General features: G+C 38.3%; 1 protein-coding gene across 1 annotated transcript in view; it reads left to right on the forward strand.

Annotated features, from left to right (window-relative positions):
* Nucleotides 1-18,436, forward strand: part of LOC121379159 (coiled-coil domain-containing protein 112-like) — a 65,894-nt gene that overhangs the window by 14,706 nt on the left and 32,752 nt on the right. The window contains exons 10-14 of the mRNA XM_041507658.1: nt 402-497; nt 1,487-1,636; nt 3,770-3,865; nt 8,886-9,004; nt 9,464-9,615. Coding sequence (XP_041363592.1) covers nt 402-497; nt 1,487-1,636; nt 3,770-3,865; nt 8,886-9,004; nt 9,464-9,497 — 495 coding nt within the window. The 3' untranslated portion in view covers nt 9,498-9,615. The remainder of the gene's footprint in view (nt 1-401; nt 498-1,486; nt 1,637-3,769; nt 3,866-8,885; nt 9,005-9,463; nt 9,616-18,436) is intronic.

The raw sequence follows: 18,436 nt of genomic DNA on the forward strand, positions 1-18,436 counted from the left end.
GTTTGTCTTTCATAGCGATTTGGAACAGAATTTAGCTCAGTCAGTTGAATGCTCGCTTGAGGTGCTTGCTACCACCTTGGTAGATCTATTTAACTGATTGTGTTTTTTCTTGTTCCAGTCAATGCACCACAACTGGTCAAAGGCTGTGGTATGTACTTTCCTGTCTGTGGGAAAGTGTATACAAAAGACCCCTTGCTGCATTAGAAAAATGTAGCCCCTTTTAAGACCATATGTTTTAGAAGCACTCTCAAAATGTTTGTTGATGCCGTTTTGTTTATGGGTTTCTGACTATGTTTTAGGTTCATTTTTGACACCTAATAACCTAATAGTGTATTTTTGTGATGGGGTGTCGTTTTAAACATTCGTTCTTTCATACATTTATTCATTTGTTCATGTTTTAGGTTCAGAAAGAGTTGGAAAAGGCCCAGGAATCTGAGCGTAAATTACGAGAAGAACTCAACCTAAAAAGGAAGAAAGAAGAAGACAGAAAGAGACAGGTTTTTATAAGAATTACTTTTTGTTTTGCTCAACTCACATTAGTGATGTTACAATGATTGTTTATAATTTCAACCTCTGCAGTTAACAGGGTTCGTACGGAGTCCGGAAAACCTTGAACATTATGAAATTTTGAAAATCCATTTGCCAGACCTGGGAAAAAGTATGGAGAAATACCATTTTTGTGAGTTGGTTTGGAAAATGTACATTTGGGAAATCAAGACTAACAATTGCCGACATTTATTGAAGATTTGAAGTATGCGCTTGCACAATGCATATGACAAAAAGATCGTCTATTTTGAGTAACGTGAGTCTTGAAAAATATTTTTTTGTCTTGGAAAAAGTCTGGAAACAGTCTGGAATATTTTTGTTTCCAAAGTGTATGAACCCTGAATTAAGAAAATGTCCATGCTAAAAATACATGCCATTGAAAAAAAACCTGAATATAGTCCAGTGCAAAAAACTGCTGTAGGGAATTAAAAATTCCACGGCATTGATTTACCGTGGGCAAATGCAGGGGTTGAATTGAAAATGGATTGGTAGGGTTCTACTGGTGTGATAATTGATTATTAAAATCCATAATTGATGGTTGTGGGAAACGTTAACTGTGCAGGATCTAGATGGGTTGGTAGAGTGCTCACCTAAAGTGCTTGGGTTGTAGAATTGATAGAGATAGAGAGAAAATTATCAGTTTATAGGCTTGGCAATATATACATAGTCGTAACCATTCTGATCTTCCTTAGGTTCATATACATACTAACTGACTGTATTATAAAAACTTGATTCTTAGGACGTGGTGCTTAGTAATGATGTTGAATGAATTAATTAATGGATTAATGTTTAACATCACCCCAGCACATCGGCCAACTACGGTTAGTCCCGCCTGTGATTACTTCTATGTCTTGCTTGGGTGTAATATTTCTGGCTAGTATTTTTTTTTCTTTTTTAAATTTTAAAAATAACCTCTCTTTTTTTTTGTTCTTTGAAATAGCTTGCAATAAAGGCCCAAGTTGAAGAGAACCGGAGACAGAGAGAGGAGGAGGAAGAGTTTCTCAGGCGACAGAAGGAAATGTGGGAAGAAGAAGAAACTGAAAGAAAGCGACAGATTTCTGCGAGAGAGATCGCAAAGTTTAGAGAAAGGGTATGTAGATGTTTAAGCATTGTAAGTATTAGGGGTGTCACGATACACCTACCTCACAATACATAGCCCATTCCTGTTTACACAGATGGATCACGGGATGGGAATTCTGTGGCTTGTGCTACAGTTTTTCCATCAGACGCAATAATTTCCATGAGATTGCCCGATTCAACATCAATCTTTACTGCTGAAATTTGGGCAATCATTAAAGCCCTGGAACAGATTAAGGATTCATGTGCATCTAAGTATATTATTTTTACAGACTCACTTTCGTGTCTCCAAGCTCTACAGTACATGAAATTGGACCATCCCTTAGTTGGGATGATGATACGAAAGTGTCTTTTTATCAATTGCCAATAAAGATGTTATATTTTGTTGGGTACCCAGCCATGTTGGCATTACGGGTAACGAAAAGGCAGATGTTGCTGCCAAGTCTGCTTTGAACTTGTTCCGTGTCCATGTTGGTGTCCCCTACAGTGATTTTAAATTTCATATTAACCAATATATCTTTTCGACTTGGCAAGATGATTGGGACGGTGCGGTTGCGAATAAGCTTCATTCTGTCAAGGCAGTCCTGGGAGAGTGGCAGTCATCCTACAGGTGGTGCAGGGAGGATGAAGTAGTCTTATGCCGTGCCCGCATCGGCCATACATATTTGACTCATTCATTTATTTTAAAGGAGGACCCTCCTCCTCAGTGTACACTGACTGCGGTACATTTTGGTGTGATCATCTCAAGCCAACGAGAAATGATATATTTGGCAACAGAAATGTTTTGGAATCGTTTAAATTCCATCCAGTGTTAATTGTAAAGTTTTTAAAACACTTTGACTTCTATACAAAATTTTAAGATATACTTAACTTGATTTTATATATTGTATGATACTTTCCCGCCACAGCTCCTTACACTGTGGTTTTACATAACTATATATAAATAATATGTTCATATACTTACCATTTGTGACACCCAATAGCCGATATGTATTTTTGTGCTGGGGTGTCGTTAAACAAACATTCATTCATTCATTCACGATACACCTACCTCACAATACATAGCCCACGATACACCGACCTCACGATACATAGCCCACGATACACCTACCTCACGATGCACAGCCCACGATACACCTACCTCACGATACATAGCCCACGATACATCTACCTCACAATGCATAGCTCACAATACACTTACCTCACGATACACCTACCTCACGATACACCTACCTCGCGATACATAGCCCACGATACACCTACCTCACAATACACAGCCCACGATACACCTACCCACGATACACAGCCCACGATACACCTACCTCATATACACAGCCCACGATACACCTACCTCACGATACATAGCCCACGATACACCTACCTCACGATACACAGCCCACAATACACCTACCTCACTATACATATCCCACAATACACCTACCTCACGATACACCTACCTCACAATACATAGCCCACGATACACACTCGGCCCATGATACACCTACCTCACGATACACAGCCCACGATACACCTACCTCACAATACATAGCCCACGATATGATATGTATCATGATTCATTATTCACAGTGTTTTCCCTGTAAAACAAAAGGCTGAAACAAAGAGAAAATATTGATTAGCCACAGTTTTAGTGTAGAATAACTCAAAATAGACCTATAAACATAAGCAGTTATATAATGTTCTCTCTCCACTTCACTGTGATTCCTTGACTGAAATAACTTGTCAATAAGTACATCGCAGTTGGTGTTAGTAAATAAATACGAAATTAAAATAGGAATATATATATATGGTCAAAATAGGAATCAATACACGAACAAGGGTATTATTTATCGTATCATCAGCAATAGTATCGTGATGCATCGTGACACCCCTAGAAACTATATGTAGTTACATGCATGCAAGACAACAACAGACTGAAAATTTGGATTTATATATTCATGTTTTACTATCTAAATTTGTACACTGCAACTGGTTTAATGTTTTATGGGCCAGGACCCTGATTAATTAAGTGTACTGTCGCGAACAGGTTAATTTTATGGTTATTGACCCAAGTACCATATGAAGTTGCATGAAATAATAAAATTATCTTACTGTACAGTAAATATAATCCACATACTTTCTTTCACAGGATCTAAATGCAGTACATCAAAAAGTTCAAAAGGAAAAAGAACAAAAGGAACTTGAAAGGGAAAAAGAAAGACGGCTGGAAAGAATAAAACAGCAAGTAAGAAACGTCCCACGGAATACCCATTGTATGAAACTTGGGGATAACTTTACTGTTTTCTATTTTTTGATGGAGATTGATGGTTTTAGTGTCACAAGATAAAGCAGGAAGTTTGTTACGGAGGAAGTATTGATCTGCAAGTATTGATCTGCGTGCCCGGGACAACCAAAATATGTTGCGGGCAACCATTCTTTGTCAAACAGTTGCCCCGACGGGCAACCAAGAAAATCATAAAACAAGTAAAATGAAAAGCAAAACTTCCCAACACTCGGACAGTCACGGGCAATTCAAAAGTATCGAAACTGATAACTTGACTGACAGGCAATATGAATATCCACCCTAACGCTGCCATCCACTCATGGTCGACCGTGCATGATTTTGACGAGTTCAATGCAGACAGATACGTTTCAGAATGGTGGTTATTAGCAAAGGGCACAAGACATGTGAAAGGCCACAAACTACACCAACAAGCATCCAGTTCTGAGCTAAAAATTTGGCTAAGCCATTTTCTATCTTCCGATGTGAACAATCAGTTACATAATCTATCTGACACCTAACATATAATAATAATACCAAATATTAACAGGGATCTCGTGACTGGTAATGAGAAGCGGTGTCATCAAGAATTCAGCATAACAATGTTTGATTATTTTAATAATTACAGTTATTAATTTTAATGGCAACATGTATGCAAGAAAAGTCTGGAAAATCTGTAGCCTGTTATTTTAACTCTGTAAAGTCTTTGAGCCAAAGTAATAAAAATGGACCGAAATTGCGTGTCAGTTTCAATACACATGCTAGTTCAGGGCCAAAGACAAGTAGGCTAGGGCCGAGTTCAGGTAGACCGAGCAAAACAAAAACGTCCACTAAACTGGTTTATGCGCTTCACGTTAAACCCAATGTCCATGTCAGGAACCAATCGCATACTTCGCGAACGTCGTTGGCTGTTCTCAGTGTTCATATAGGTCACGCTTGACAGTCAGCCGAGACTTGCACGTGTCAAAAGACATTGTTGCAGACATTAAACAATACGATTACACGTAAGTAAATCTTGATGTAAATTTGTGAGAAGAAACCCCACCACCAAATAGTTGTTCGCATTAATGAATACTTAATTGCTGTTTCGTTTGTTTATTTCCGTTGTCTTTGTTAATTTCGCACTCATGCATTTCGCGATGACGTAAATGGATAGTTGTTATAATGTGAAGTCAGCATTCTTAAAGCCGCACGCCCTAGTTCCATCCAGCGAAAATAAATTATAATTTTGGTTAATCTACAAACCTGTAACACACTTAGATCACATTTTTATCGAATGGAGTGAAAAAGCAGGTTTTATATCGATAAATACCATGGGAATCCCCATGTCCCAATTGCTTGAAATAATTTTGAAAGTTAGTATTCTGATGTTACCGGTAGATGTCGCTCGAAGCACAACAATGCCTACGTCACGACAAATTTCACAGAGTCCTGGTTGTATCCCCTCTCCAGATATCGTCAGACTTAGCAAAATTATTGGTTTTAAGGGTTTGTAACGTTTTGTATTGAGATACTTACTTGTCTGAACTTCCTCTCCAGATATCGTCAGACGTAGCAAAATTATTGGTTTTAAGGGTTTGTAACGTTTTGTATTGAGATACTTGTCTGAACTTCCTCTCCAGATATCGTCAGACGTAGCAAAATTATTGGTTTTAAGGGTTTGTAACGTTTTGTATTGAGATACTTACTTGTCTGAACTTCCTCTCCAGATATCGTCAGACGTAGCAAAATTATTGGTTTTAAGGGTTTGTAACGTTTTGTATTGAGATACTTGTCTGAACTTCCTCTCCAGATATCGTCAGACGTAGCAAAATTATTGGTTTTAAGGGTTTGTAACGTTTTGTATTGAGATACTTACTTGTCTGAACTTCCTCTCCAGATATCGTCAGACGTAGCAAAATTATTGGTTTTAAGGGTTTGTAACGTTTTGTATTGAGATACTTACTTGTCTGAACTTCCTCTCCAGATATCGTCAGACGTAGCAAAATTATTGGTTTTAAGGGTTTGTAACGTTTTGTATTGAGATACTTACTTGTCTGAACTTTATTGTTAACAGGCTTGCAAGCGGGCCCATATTTTCCTAATTTTCCTTATTTTTTGACAGCAGCCCTAATATTCCTTATTAAAGCTTCAAAATCCTAAAAAGCCCTAATTTTTTGGTGAAAATCCGAAATTTTGAAATTTTTTGATAAATGCAACATAAAATAAGTTGGAATTAATTAAATCTAGCCTTAGTATACTTTCAGATAATTAATATTTTGAATTAATGTATTTCTCAGAAGACATCTTGGTGGTTATCAGCATCATATTCAGCATGGATTTGCACCATATCAGATTACTTTAATCTGGTTGTATTGATATGCTGAATATCGCTGTTGATGACCATTGGCATGATCTTCTGAGTTGGTAATTAGCTTTTGTATTTATGTTCTCCCTGGAGGTGAGAACAGAATGTTTTTCTTTTATATTGATTATTGAATTTCAGTCCTTATTTTTGTCAAAAAAGTCCTAAAAATTCCTAAAAATAGACCTTATTTTTTAAGAATTTTGCCCTAAAAAAAGCCCTTATTTTTCACAAAATCTTGCTTGAAAGCCTGTGTTAATGAAAATGTTCACGAACTGTGAAGAAAAATCTCACACATGAACAACAAGCAAACGACAACAAATCAGATGTTGATTGCGCGAACCATGCACGAGAAAACAAACCGAACCAAAATGATAACGGCCACGTGGTATACCAACGTCTGTGACATTGAAATGGGAATATCCCCTCTAAAAATAGATTAGACCTTGTCTGCTTAACGGTTTTTTCTCAGAGGCCTGTCGCTTTTTAAGAAATATGAAAAATGCATTTTGTGATATTACAAACACCAGAATTACCAGGATTACCAAAAAACACTTCAGGTGAATCGAAATGTATATTGTAAATAATAAACGGTAAGTAAAGTGCAATTTTATTTGTGAAAAAATGGGTTTAATAGCAAAAAACAACGGCGTAATAGTTAACAACTATGGCGTGTCCCTTTAAGGCTACGTATTTTACAAGCTGAAATCAACAGCAAGCATTTAACATGACGCTGAAATCAACAAAATGGCGCAAATTACGAAATTGTTGGGGTGTGGAATAGATGGGTTATTTTAAAATACAATTAAAATAAAGATTGCCATTTTCCAGAAATAATGAGCACTGTTTAAAAAAATAAGTAGAGTATTGGCTCTCAGATTTTTATTAATGCCATAGGCCTTACAATTTTGGGTGTGTTTGCAGAGGGCACTGGCTTCCAACTCTGCATATCCTCCCTCACCCACTGAAAATCAAAGTAATATATTAACTGCTCCTACCCCCATTGCTGTTTTTGATTTTGATCGGGGATAATTTTGTTATTCAGATGTATTCCAGTTTGTACATAATTAGCTGGAAAAGATACAAGTTTCATATTCATATATAAATACTCTATATAGTACTACACAAAACAATTTTGGCTAAAACATTTTCATTATGGCAAATAAAAATCCCATTTGGCAGTTTTTTTGGCAACAGGTATTTTTAATCTTGGATGAGCCCTGAGTTCATCAAGTATTATGACTGACAGCCCAAGCGAGATCGAACCACCTCTGTGGATCCATTCAGCTGATTGGGTTGTTTCTCGTTCCAACCAGTGCACAACAACCGGACAAAGGCTGCGGTATGTGCCTTCCTGTCTGTGGGAAAGTGCATATAAAAGATCCCTTGCTGCATCAGGGAAAATGTAGCAGGTTTCCTCTGATGACTATGAGTCAGAATTACTAAATGTTTGACATCCAATAGCCGATGATTAATTAATCAGTGTGCTCCAGTGGTGTCGTTAAACAAAACAAACTTTTTTTCAGCCTAAGCAAAGATGAGCTGTAGATAAATAATGTTAAAAAAGAAATAAAACTAAAGTGATAAGTAATGATAATAAAAACATTTTAAATTTTAGTTCGAAATTATATTCATAAAACATTTTATGAAATATGTGGGCAACCAAGAGATGATGTTGGGCAACCAAACTTCAGCTACTGGTTGCCCACCGAGCAACTATCACAATTTCACATTTGTGCACCCCTGTGATCTTATGTAACCAGCTAATAAAAAAAATAAAAATAGGTTGTTTCCAGGGCTTTAGATCTGACTGATTTGTCACAACAGGCTTTTTGTGTGTTCTGAACACACCAAGGTCATTTTAGTTGCAGTACTGTTAATAATAGCTGTTGTACATATTCAGAAATGCATTTCAAGTTACAGTCAAACCTGTCCTAGCGGCTACCTGTAATCAGCGGCCACCTTTTTCCCTCCCAAACGATTTATAATGTAAATACACGTGTAATAAGCGGTCACCTGTCTAACGTGGCCAGCGGCCACCTAAATCGGATCCCAAATCGCTAAAATACCTGTATTAAGCAGCCACTTTTATCTACTCCCTTATGTGACCACTTAAGACAGGTATAATCTAATTATATCTTATACATTCCATTGATTTTAGAGGTGAAATGATTATTTTGGGCATATTTGTTTTCGGCACACCCTTTATTGTATTAGCTTTGGTGCAATCTAAAGCCCTGTTTTAATTGGGTTTTTGGTAACAGATTTTATAAATTTTAGTAGAATAAGCTGATAAAATTCTTACTTAACCCAAGTAGCCGAACCATTAATGGTTGTAACATAGAGCTCATTCACCAGCTCTCACGAATGGATGAAGCCTCATAAAACAATACACTGATTTCTCATTTAAAAATGATCCAGCATTTAATGAATTCTATATGATGTATGTACACTGGTGAAATTTTCTTCATGAGGTCACTAGAAAATGCACAGTTCTTGTTTTAAATTATGACATAATTCGCCTTTGAACATAAACCGCAGGTTTAACAAACTCGGTTCTTAGTAGAGAACCCTTGAATTTGTTTTCTTACAAATATTTTGAATTATTGCATCTTGACAGGTCTGTTTGTTTTTTCTCAGGTTGAAGCTGGTGTGACGAGAGATCCCAGTCGATTGATTAAACCAACGCAGGGATGGAAACAGAGACTTAAAGAAATTGGACCAAGTGGGTCGGGGCCAGTCTTACAGATTCCTCACAGGTAAACAGAGACTTAAAGAAATGCATGCATACATTCGGAATGGAGGCCACTATTTTAGACCATTGTGCCGCCCCAAATCCAATGGCAAATATTAATATTTCCAGATTGGTTTTTTTTTCTTCTTTTTTCGTAACCTGCTTTAATCTCTGGGTAAGCCTCATACATGTTTCTCTTGATCGAGTATTGGTGTTTTATAGATTCAATAGTGGTTTTACAAATTACACATTAAAAAATAGAACATTTTTGTTAGTTCCAAAGCCAGTTTCTTTTTCCATTTATGTCAAGACAGACTAAAATAATTAATGAAGAAACTTAACATTAAGTTTAATCTGGAGGCCAACCTATTAGTATTCTTTAAAGTAATTATGCACTATCTCAACATTTAAAATGTTTTGAATAATTAACTGTTAAGATTTAACTTTATTTGTGAATTTATTTTTTCTCTTTTTATTTTTTTAGGGCCGTACCATCATGGCGACAAGGCATGCACTGACCGTGTTGAAAGAGAAATATTTGTACTTAAAATAATCCGTCCAGAAGCCGTCCGTGGTGCTGAAGACATTTTTCTCTCATTTTGTGTTCGAGCAGAAGGTAGACGACGCAGCTGTCAGGTGTGTTAATATTCACGGAATGTGTGTGTGTATTCTGCAATTCCTGCTGAAAACAAGGTGATGTTACAAACCTAGCATGAATTCAGTTACAAATTTCTTCAACAATCCAGACGTTTGTATGCATATTTGTTGTGAAAGATTACATATTTTTTTTTTTTTTTTTTTTTTTTACAGCTCTGTACATTTACAAATTTCTTCAGTGATCCAGATATTTTTATGCAAGTGTGTTGTGATAGATTACATAGTTTATTTTTTAATTATTTTTACAGCTCGGTACAATGACATAGTCCCTAAAATGGGCATTCTTATTATCCAATTAGTCGCACAGACTTGTCGCATGTGATAGAATCGTACTTTGAGAACACTTTATTTTTCAAATTATTTTTACAGCTTGGTACGATTACAAACTCCCTTAAATGGGTGTTCTCATTATCCTATTAGTCACACAGAGAGAGAGAGAGAGAGAGAGAGAGAGAGAGAGAGAGAGAGAGAGAGAGAGAGAGAGAGAGAGAGAGAGAGAGAGAGACTTGTCGCATGCATCGAATCATACTTTGAGACCACTTTAGTTTTCAAATTATTGTTACAGCTTGGTACGATTACATATTCCCTTAAATGGGTGTTCTCATTATGTGATTAGTCACTCCAACTTGTCACATGCTATCGAATCGTACTGTGAGAACACCTGAATCGGAACGACTTTAGTCTTATACATTCCAATTTTTGTAGGGTCGACAAATTGCATGCGACAAGTCGGTGTGACTAATTGTATAATGAGAATGCCACTTAACGATCCATATGTTTGTATTGCATCTGCATTGTACATGATCAAATATTTAATTTTTTTACAGCTCGGTAAAAATTAAATAATTGTTTCTTGGGTAAAAAAAATCCCATTGATAAAACAGAACTGTTCATGTTCCACAATTAAATCACTTTTAAAAGTAATGGGTATTTTTTTAACATTCCAAAATTGAAATGCCATGTATTCCTCTATCTTAAAAATAATCTTGCTTGCGTGAAATAGAGACAAGCATAAAATTGCCTTGACCTCCAGTATCTTGTGAGAATAGGCTATCTCAAGGTCAGGAAATGGTGCCATGGCATGTTTTTCACTAACAATATCTCAAGTTTGTTGGCTCAGTCTCCCTCAACATCAAAATGATGAAGATTGACTATATACATTATTAAAACATTTTTAAATATCTCAATTCCCTTTTATAGTAAAAAGTGTTAGTGGCTTTATTAGATCAAAGTTTTGATATTCAGATTAATTCAAACAGCAGCTAATGCTGCTTTGAAATATATATATATATATATATATATTATTGGGGTTTTTTATTTGTTTTTTTTGTTTTATATTTAATGATAGCAGTGTGTTTCAGTACAAGGAATAGTTCATCTCGTAAACAATAGGTGATTTGCATGAATTTAAATTTGCATAACTGACGCACAAGCAGAACTAGGGTTCACGTAAAATATTGTGCCTTGAAAGCAGTTCCCTGTGGAATACAAATTGTTTAAATTTGCCTTGTTGCAGTGAAACAGATCAATTCCAATAGAGAATAACACGTTAATGACATAGGATATCGGCTGTATCCTGTGATGGTAAAGATGGTAATAAGGATTGTCGGGGTGGGTGAGTGCGGGGGGTGTCATGTTCATCTGGGTATGAAAAAAAAAAATCATCCACAAACGTATGTGAAAACGGCTTCACCGATTCCACATTTTGCTGAATATTTTATTTTTTTCATACCCTGATGAACATAATAGAAATAACAGACCGAGTACGGTAATTAAATGACCCAGTACAGTAAAACGGTGCAGAGGGTGTTCCTAGCTTTGCAATGATTGGCACGTTTCTTAAACCATTAAGGACATTACAATGTCTCCAACATTCATTTCATTTCATTTCAACTTACTCTGGGCTGTCTGTCCAGGACAGTGGGTTAGTTGTTAGTTGGTTAGTGGTTAATGAGAGAGAAGAGGGTGTAGTGGCCTTACACCTTAAGAACATGAGCTCTTAAGAACTCGCTCTGGGTTGGAGCCGGTACTGGGCTGGGAACCCTGTACCTACCAGCCTGTAGTCTGATGGCTTAACCACGACGCCACCTAGGCCGGTAATGTCGCCAACAATCAATTACATATCAGTTATTGTGTTTTCAATTTTGTACAAGTTATTTAGCACGAATCTTCAATTTGGTTTTCTCATAGAGTGTTGGTCAATTGATGATGTGTCGATTGGCACTGTCACTATCTCCATCTTTCTTAGTCTTACGGAACACCTCCGTCAGTGAGTTCGATTGATGACGTGTTGACTGGTACTGTCACTATCTCCGTCTTTCTTAGTCTACCAGACACCTCCGTCAGTGAGTTCGACTGATGACGTTTTGACTGGTACTGTCACTATCTCCATCTTTCTTGGTCTACCAGACAACTCCTTCGATTGATGACATGTCGACTGGTACTGTCAATACCTGCATCTTTCTTAGTCTTACGGGACACTTCTGTCAGTGAATTCGCTTGATGATGTTTCGACTGGTACTGTCACTACCTGCATCTTTCTTAGTCTACCGGACACCTCCGTTAGTTGAACCATCTGCATGTTAGTAATTTAGACATGTATTGACATCAAAAAAAGAAAAGAAAAGAGATTCTTGTTTGGTCCGAGCAGGTGGGCTGATTCCAACAGATGTGTTGGTCTTCGCAGATGGGCGGGTCCTGGCAGGTGGACTGGTCCTCGCAGATGGGTGGGTCCTGGCAGATGGGCAGGTCCTGGCATATGGGTTGGTCATAGTAAGGTTGGACCTCCTGCATTTGAAGGTACTAGGGCAGGAGCGCACATCCTTCACTGGTCGTGATTTCTTTGGTGCCATGAGTAGTATCGTGATCTAAAATACAGAACATAACCCATACCGGCAGAAGTGAAAAATATACATGTATGTTACATCCACAAACAAAACATCTTAGGGTGTTTGCCAAAAAGTAAGAAACACACAATTTGTGAATTATGTTGAATTCACAACATAATCTAGTACACTATCTGGTACACTATCTGAAAGAATTATACTGAATGCTGGGTTTAAATTAATATTAAGAAGCCATATAACATGTATTATACTGAATACACACAAGGCTAACACAGCAAACAACTTTCTGTATCTGAATGCAATTGTAATTACATATATGTGTAAACATAAATAATCACGTCAAACAAAAACCTTTGCATCTGCAAGAAATAAATGGAGATAAAAAATTATCCATAGTGAGTACATCAGTCATGCTTTGCACTTAAAATGTCAGTAACTTATTGGCTTGCAGGATGGCACTCTTTATGCTCTGCAAATACTTTCCCATGGCACGTTTGTTCAGATGAACTCCATCAAATGAAAGGAATGACAGGTCCTCTGTCCAAAAGCCACGAGGTTTTGTTTTTTGCAAAATTAAGTGTGGTTACTCTCATTGATCTACATCAAAGCGTTACGCTTTACCAAGCTCCAAGGAAAGACTTTCTTGAGACGAGCATCAGAAAAACTCATCTACAAAAGGATGAGTGCCAGAAATATTTTCCAGGTCAATCAATCTAATAATTTTACTATAATTGTATAAAATTCACTGCATTTTATTTTTGTACCATGATGTCTCTCAGTTAATATATATTATGTATGTCACAAGAAGGAATGCGCAGTGTTACTTACATATATATATATATATTATGTATGTCACAAGAAGGAATGCGCAGTGTTACTTACATATATATATATATTATGTGACGTCACCTACTACCTTTGCTTAGGGAATGATGTAATTAGCAGGTAGCAATGGCCGTCTCCCTACTAAACGACAAGCCCAATTAGCAAACGAAAAGGGCGCATTACCATCTAGACGGTTTTCTTCAAGCACAGCTCTCTGGTATCTTTTTACCAGCTGATTGAAGTAAAGTGTTGTTACCCATTACAACAAAGACCCCACCGAGGTCTTCCCTAGTGGTACTACCCTCTGTGATATTCTATGGTGTCTCCATCTCTGAAGAACATAAATAAAATGATAGGGAAACAGGACGAGAATCAAAGAAAGTTTCATGTTCCATGACTCATCTGTGGTGACAGAACAACACATTTCTTTTGTCCTTTTCTCAAAAAAAACAACCCATTATATATATATGTTGAAACAAGTATCGCAACACCAGTGAGGTGTCACTACATATAATGATAATGTCATGTTGCCAAATGATGCTTATCGTTATGAATTGGGAGAAGCAAATGTCTGTGAGTGATTTATTGGTTGATGTAAAAGGTACAAACTTCTTTGAAAAAACTATGGGGATTCCAAGACAGTACAACTGTCCACACTCCTGTGCTACACGTGCAGTCCTAGACAAATGATTAAAATCACCAAGACAGGTGATAATGTCAGTGTCGAGTGTAGCCACCATGTGCCATTATGACCGCTTGAAAACGTCTCCTCATTGAGTGGATAAGACACTGGATCTGTCTTTGAAGCAGCATGTTCCACTCCTGGTTGAGAGAGTCTTCCAGTTCGGTCAGATTCTGTACTGGTGGAACCATTTGATGCACTGGCGTAGGAAGTGAGGGGGCACTTTGTTGAAGCAGCCTTGGTTTTTATATATTTATACATGTGTGTGTGGGGGCCCCCCACCCCACACACACACACACACACTTTTTGGCACCTTCCTATGCCTGTGTCAGACATAAACAACACCTTAAAATGTCCCAAAGGTGCTCAATTGGATTGAGATCTGGACTTTGTGCTGGCCTCTAATGATGTGTTGTGATATTCCGTAATGCCATCCTCTGTGATATCATCTGTGTTGTCTTCATCTCCGAAGAACACAAATAAAATGACAGGGAAGTATGGCGAAAATCAACGACAGCTTCATGTTCGTTACTGTCATCTGTGGTGACAGAACAACAAATTGTCCTCTTCTGTCAAAAAAAAAAAATATATATATATACATGTATATATATATATATAGTACTCAAAAGAATTTAAGGGTCAAAAATTTATAACCAAATAAGTTTCAGAGTGTATTAGATTGATGATGTAAACTACAACAAAAAAATTATTTATTGTTCCATATTTACAAAAAAACACAAATAAGCGTCACTGTATACAAGAAAGTCACATGACATGCTGTCAAAGTTGAAGGTTGTCAAACATGGATTTTACACATTAGAACATTCGTTTAATAGTGTGTGAATCCACCCCTGGCGCGAATACACTCGACACATCGTTGCCTCATGCTGTTGATCTCTTAGGGAATGGCCTGCCACTCTGCCATAAGAAGTTGACCCAGATCATGAAGGTTGGCCGGAGGGGCATGGTTATCCCGAACTCTCCTGCCTAATTCGTCCCAGGCGTGCTCTATTGGGGCCAAGTCAGGCGAATATGCTGGCCAATCCATCCTGGCGATACCTTGTTGTCTGAGAAAGTCCGTTACCACCCTGGCGCGGTGGGGTCTGGCATTGTCATCCTGCAGAACTGCCCCGCCGCCAATCTGCTGAAGGCCTGGGAGAACCAACGGCCGGATAATCTCATTCAGATAGCGGATTCCATTCAGATTGCCATCCACCACATAGAGAGGGGTCCTGTGGTGGATAGAGATGCCACCCCACACCATGACGCTGCCACCACCGAACCGGTGACATTGTCTAACATTAACGTCAGCGTTGCTCCCCAGGACGTCTGTAGACACGAACCCGACCGTCGTTGAACTGGAGACTAAACCTGGACTCATCAGTGAACATCACTCGACCCCACTGAACACGTTGCCACCGCAGATGAAGCGTGCACCAGTGACGTCTGGCCGTTCTGTGACGTGGTAGGAGTGGTGGTCGAACTGCCTGGCGACGGCAGCGTAGATTATTGGCTCTCAGACGATTGCGTATGGTTTGATCACACTCGAGTTCCAGTCACAGTCCGCAGATTGTCACGTAATCGGCGTGCAGTGGTTGTGCGTTGACGTAGAGCCATATTGGTGATGTAGCGGTCCTCTCTATTTGTAGTGCTTCGGGGTCTTCCCGAACGTGGACGATTTCGAACAGAATTCGTTGCTTGGTACCGTTGCCACAGTCGGCCAACGACACTCTGACTGACACCAAGTCTCAGAGCAACATTTCTTTGCGTATTGCCATCCTGAAGCCAAGCAATAGCCCTTCCTCGATCTTCGATAGTCAGTTGAAGTCGTACCATTGTCGAATTTGGAGTGTGCACCGTACATGAACGCAAGCTCTAATTATACGGAAATTCAGCATTGGGAACATGGAATACACGTGCAAAGCGTGCAAATGAAGCGCTTTGTGAACAAGCAAGTTATGGGCACTTAGCAGACCTTTCGCTTTCGCCCTAATTTACGTGCAAATGTAAGCATGTTTTCGCCATTAGAACTAGTCGACAGTGTCAATGACAGTGGATTTTAATTCATTTATGGGTTGCTTAGACCCACTTTTGTCAAAATGGAACAATACCATGCGTGACATTATGGTCTAGCTAATATAATTGACATTCAGAAAATATCGTCCGACCCTTAAATTCTTTTGAGTAGTATACATATATACCAATAGTTAGTTTGATACTGTTGTTACCCGTCTCCATTGATATCTTCCCTAACACCCTCCTCCATGATATCCAATATGGTGTCTCCATCTCCGAAGAACACAAATAAAATGGTGGCAAACAGGACGAGAATCAAAGAAAGCTTCATGTTCGGTGACTGTCATCTGTGGTGACAGAACAACAAATTGTGTCCTCTTCTGTAAAAAAAAATAAAAAAAAATAAAAAAATATATATAGTTAGTTTGATACTGTTGTTAGCCGTTAAGACACAGTCCCCACCAATATCTTCCCTAACACCCTCCTCCGTGATGCCTCCATCTCTGAAGAACACAAATAAATGGTTGCAAACAGGACGAGAATCAAAGAAAGCTTCATGTTCATTGACTGTCATTTGTGGTGACATAGGTTAACAGAAACTGGGAGAAATTTTGACCAAGTGTGGTAGGGTTTTTTAAAAAAAACACCTACTTAATAACGGGTATGACCACCTCTTGAATTGACCACTGCAGTGCATCGCAGGCGCATAGAATTGACTAAAGTGTTGATTTCTGCCTGTGGAATATTGTTCCATTCCTGAATGCGCGCTTGACGAAGTTCGTTGACGTTAGCGGGTGGGTTGGGACGATGCCTCAATCGTCTGTCCAGACTATCCCAGACATGCTCGATGGGGTTGAGATCAGGACTTTTAGCTGGCCAGTCATCAATGAAATCAATGTTATTTGTCCTAAGAAAATTTACAGTGTCTCTAGCTGTATGAGAGGTGGCATTATCATGCTGAAAAATTGAGATGTTGGCGTTGTTATGGAACAGAGGAATGACGTGATGAGCGAAATGTCATCGTGGTAACGTTGAGCATTTAAATTGCCATCAATGACGACTAGTGGTGAACGATAACCATGAGCAATGGCTGCCCAGACCATGACACAACCCCCACCCCCGAAACTATCTCGTTCAAGAACACAACAGTCAGCATAGCGTTCATTTCTCCTACGGTAGACGCGCACCCTGCCATCACCACGTTGTAAAGAAAATCTGGATTCATCCGAAAAAAGAACGGTATTCCAGCGTCGACGTATCCAACGAGTGTGTACACGTGCCCAATTAAGACGATTTAGACGATGACGTTGCGTTAAAACGCATCCGACTTCAGGACGTTGTGCATGTGAACCGTTCTCCCACAGACGATTACGAACAGTTTGCCCACTGATTCGGTTATTATGAAGCCCAGGTGTGTTAGCAGCAGTAGCAGTGGCAGTTTGGAATCGATTGCGCAAATGCGTGTTCATGATATAGCGGTCTTGACCACGCATTGTAACACGCGGACGTCCACGACGTGGCAAGTCGTTGGTGCTTCCTGTCGTTCAAAATCTTACGCGAAGATTTCGTATCGCTCGACTAGAACTCCCAGCATACCTTGCAACGTCTTCTGTCGACATGCCAGCATCAAGCATGCCAATCGCCCGTTCACATAAATTATTGGGTATTCTTGGCATACTGAAAATGCTACAATGTAAAAAACATTAATTTGTTTACATATTTTGAAGCGTTTTCATTCACTTGACAACAATGTCAGTAAGACAAGTAAAACAAATTGACCGAATACTACACGGGACATGTCGAACCATGCAAATTGAATTTCACGTTGTCGACGATTAACAGTGCAAAAATAATCGATAAAATTCATGAATCCTGATAATACAGCTCACGGCTAATACTACACAATGAATTCTTTAACACAACAAATAGTATATGTACAAATCGGAAGTTTCTTTTTTAGTTCAGTATATATCATAATATCCAGTGCAATCAAAGTATGTAATATTTTTCAGATCACATACTTTTAAGTATTTGATTACTTTACAAATTAAAGTAACCGAGGTCACAGCACTAGGTTTATTGACATTTAAGCAAACGTACTAGGGTGACACTCCATAATTCATGTGTGCATTCATAGTCATCAAGCACAAACATTACAATATCAACTTTACATTGAAAGCTGCCCAGCGTTTAGAAAACCAAAACGTTATGCATTAATTCATTTTTGTGTAAATTTAGATATCATTTGAGTTCGATGTCATTTCCATTTAAAAAGACGCCGCGTCATATATGTATACGTCATTTGAATATCGGATAATGGCTCACTGGAATTAAAGTTGTGTATACAGTTAATAAAACATGTTGTATCAAGCTTGAGATTATATGATAAAGACTATCAAACTAACGATTGGTATATATGTATGTATATATA

The sequence above is a fragment of the Gigantopelta aegis genome, chromosome 2 (assembly GCF_016097555.1).
Source record: "Gigantopelta aegis isolate Gae_Host chromosome 2, Gae_host_genome, whole genome shotgun sequence".
Classification (NCBI taxonomy): Eukaryota; Metazoa; Mollusca; class Gastropoda; order Neomphalida; family Peltospiridae; genus Gigantopelta; species Gigantopelta aegis.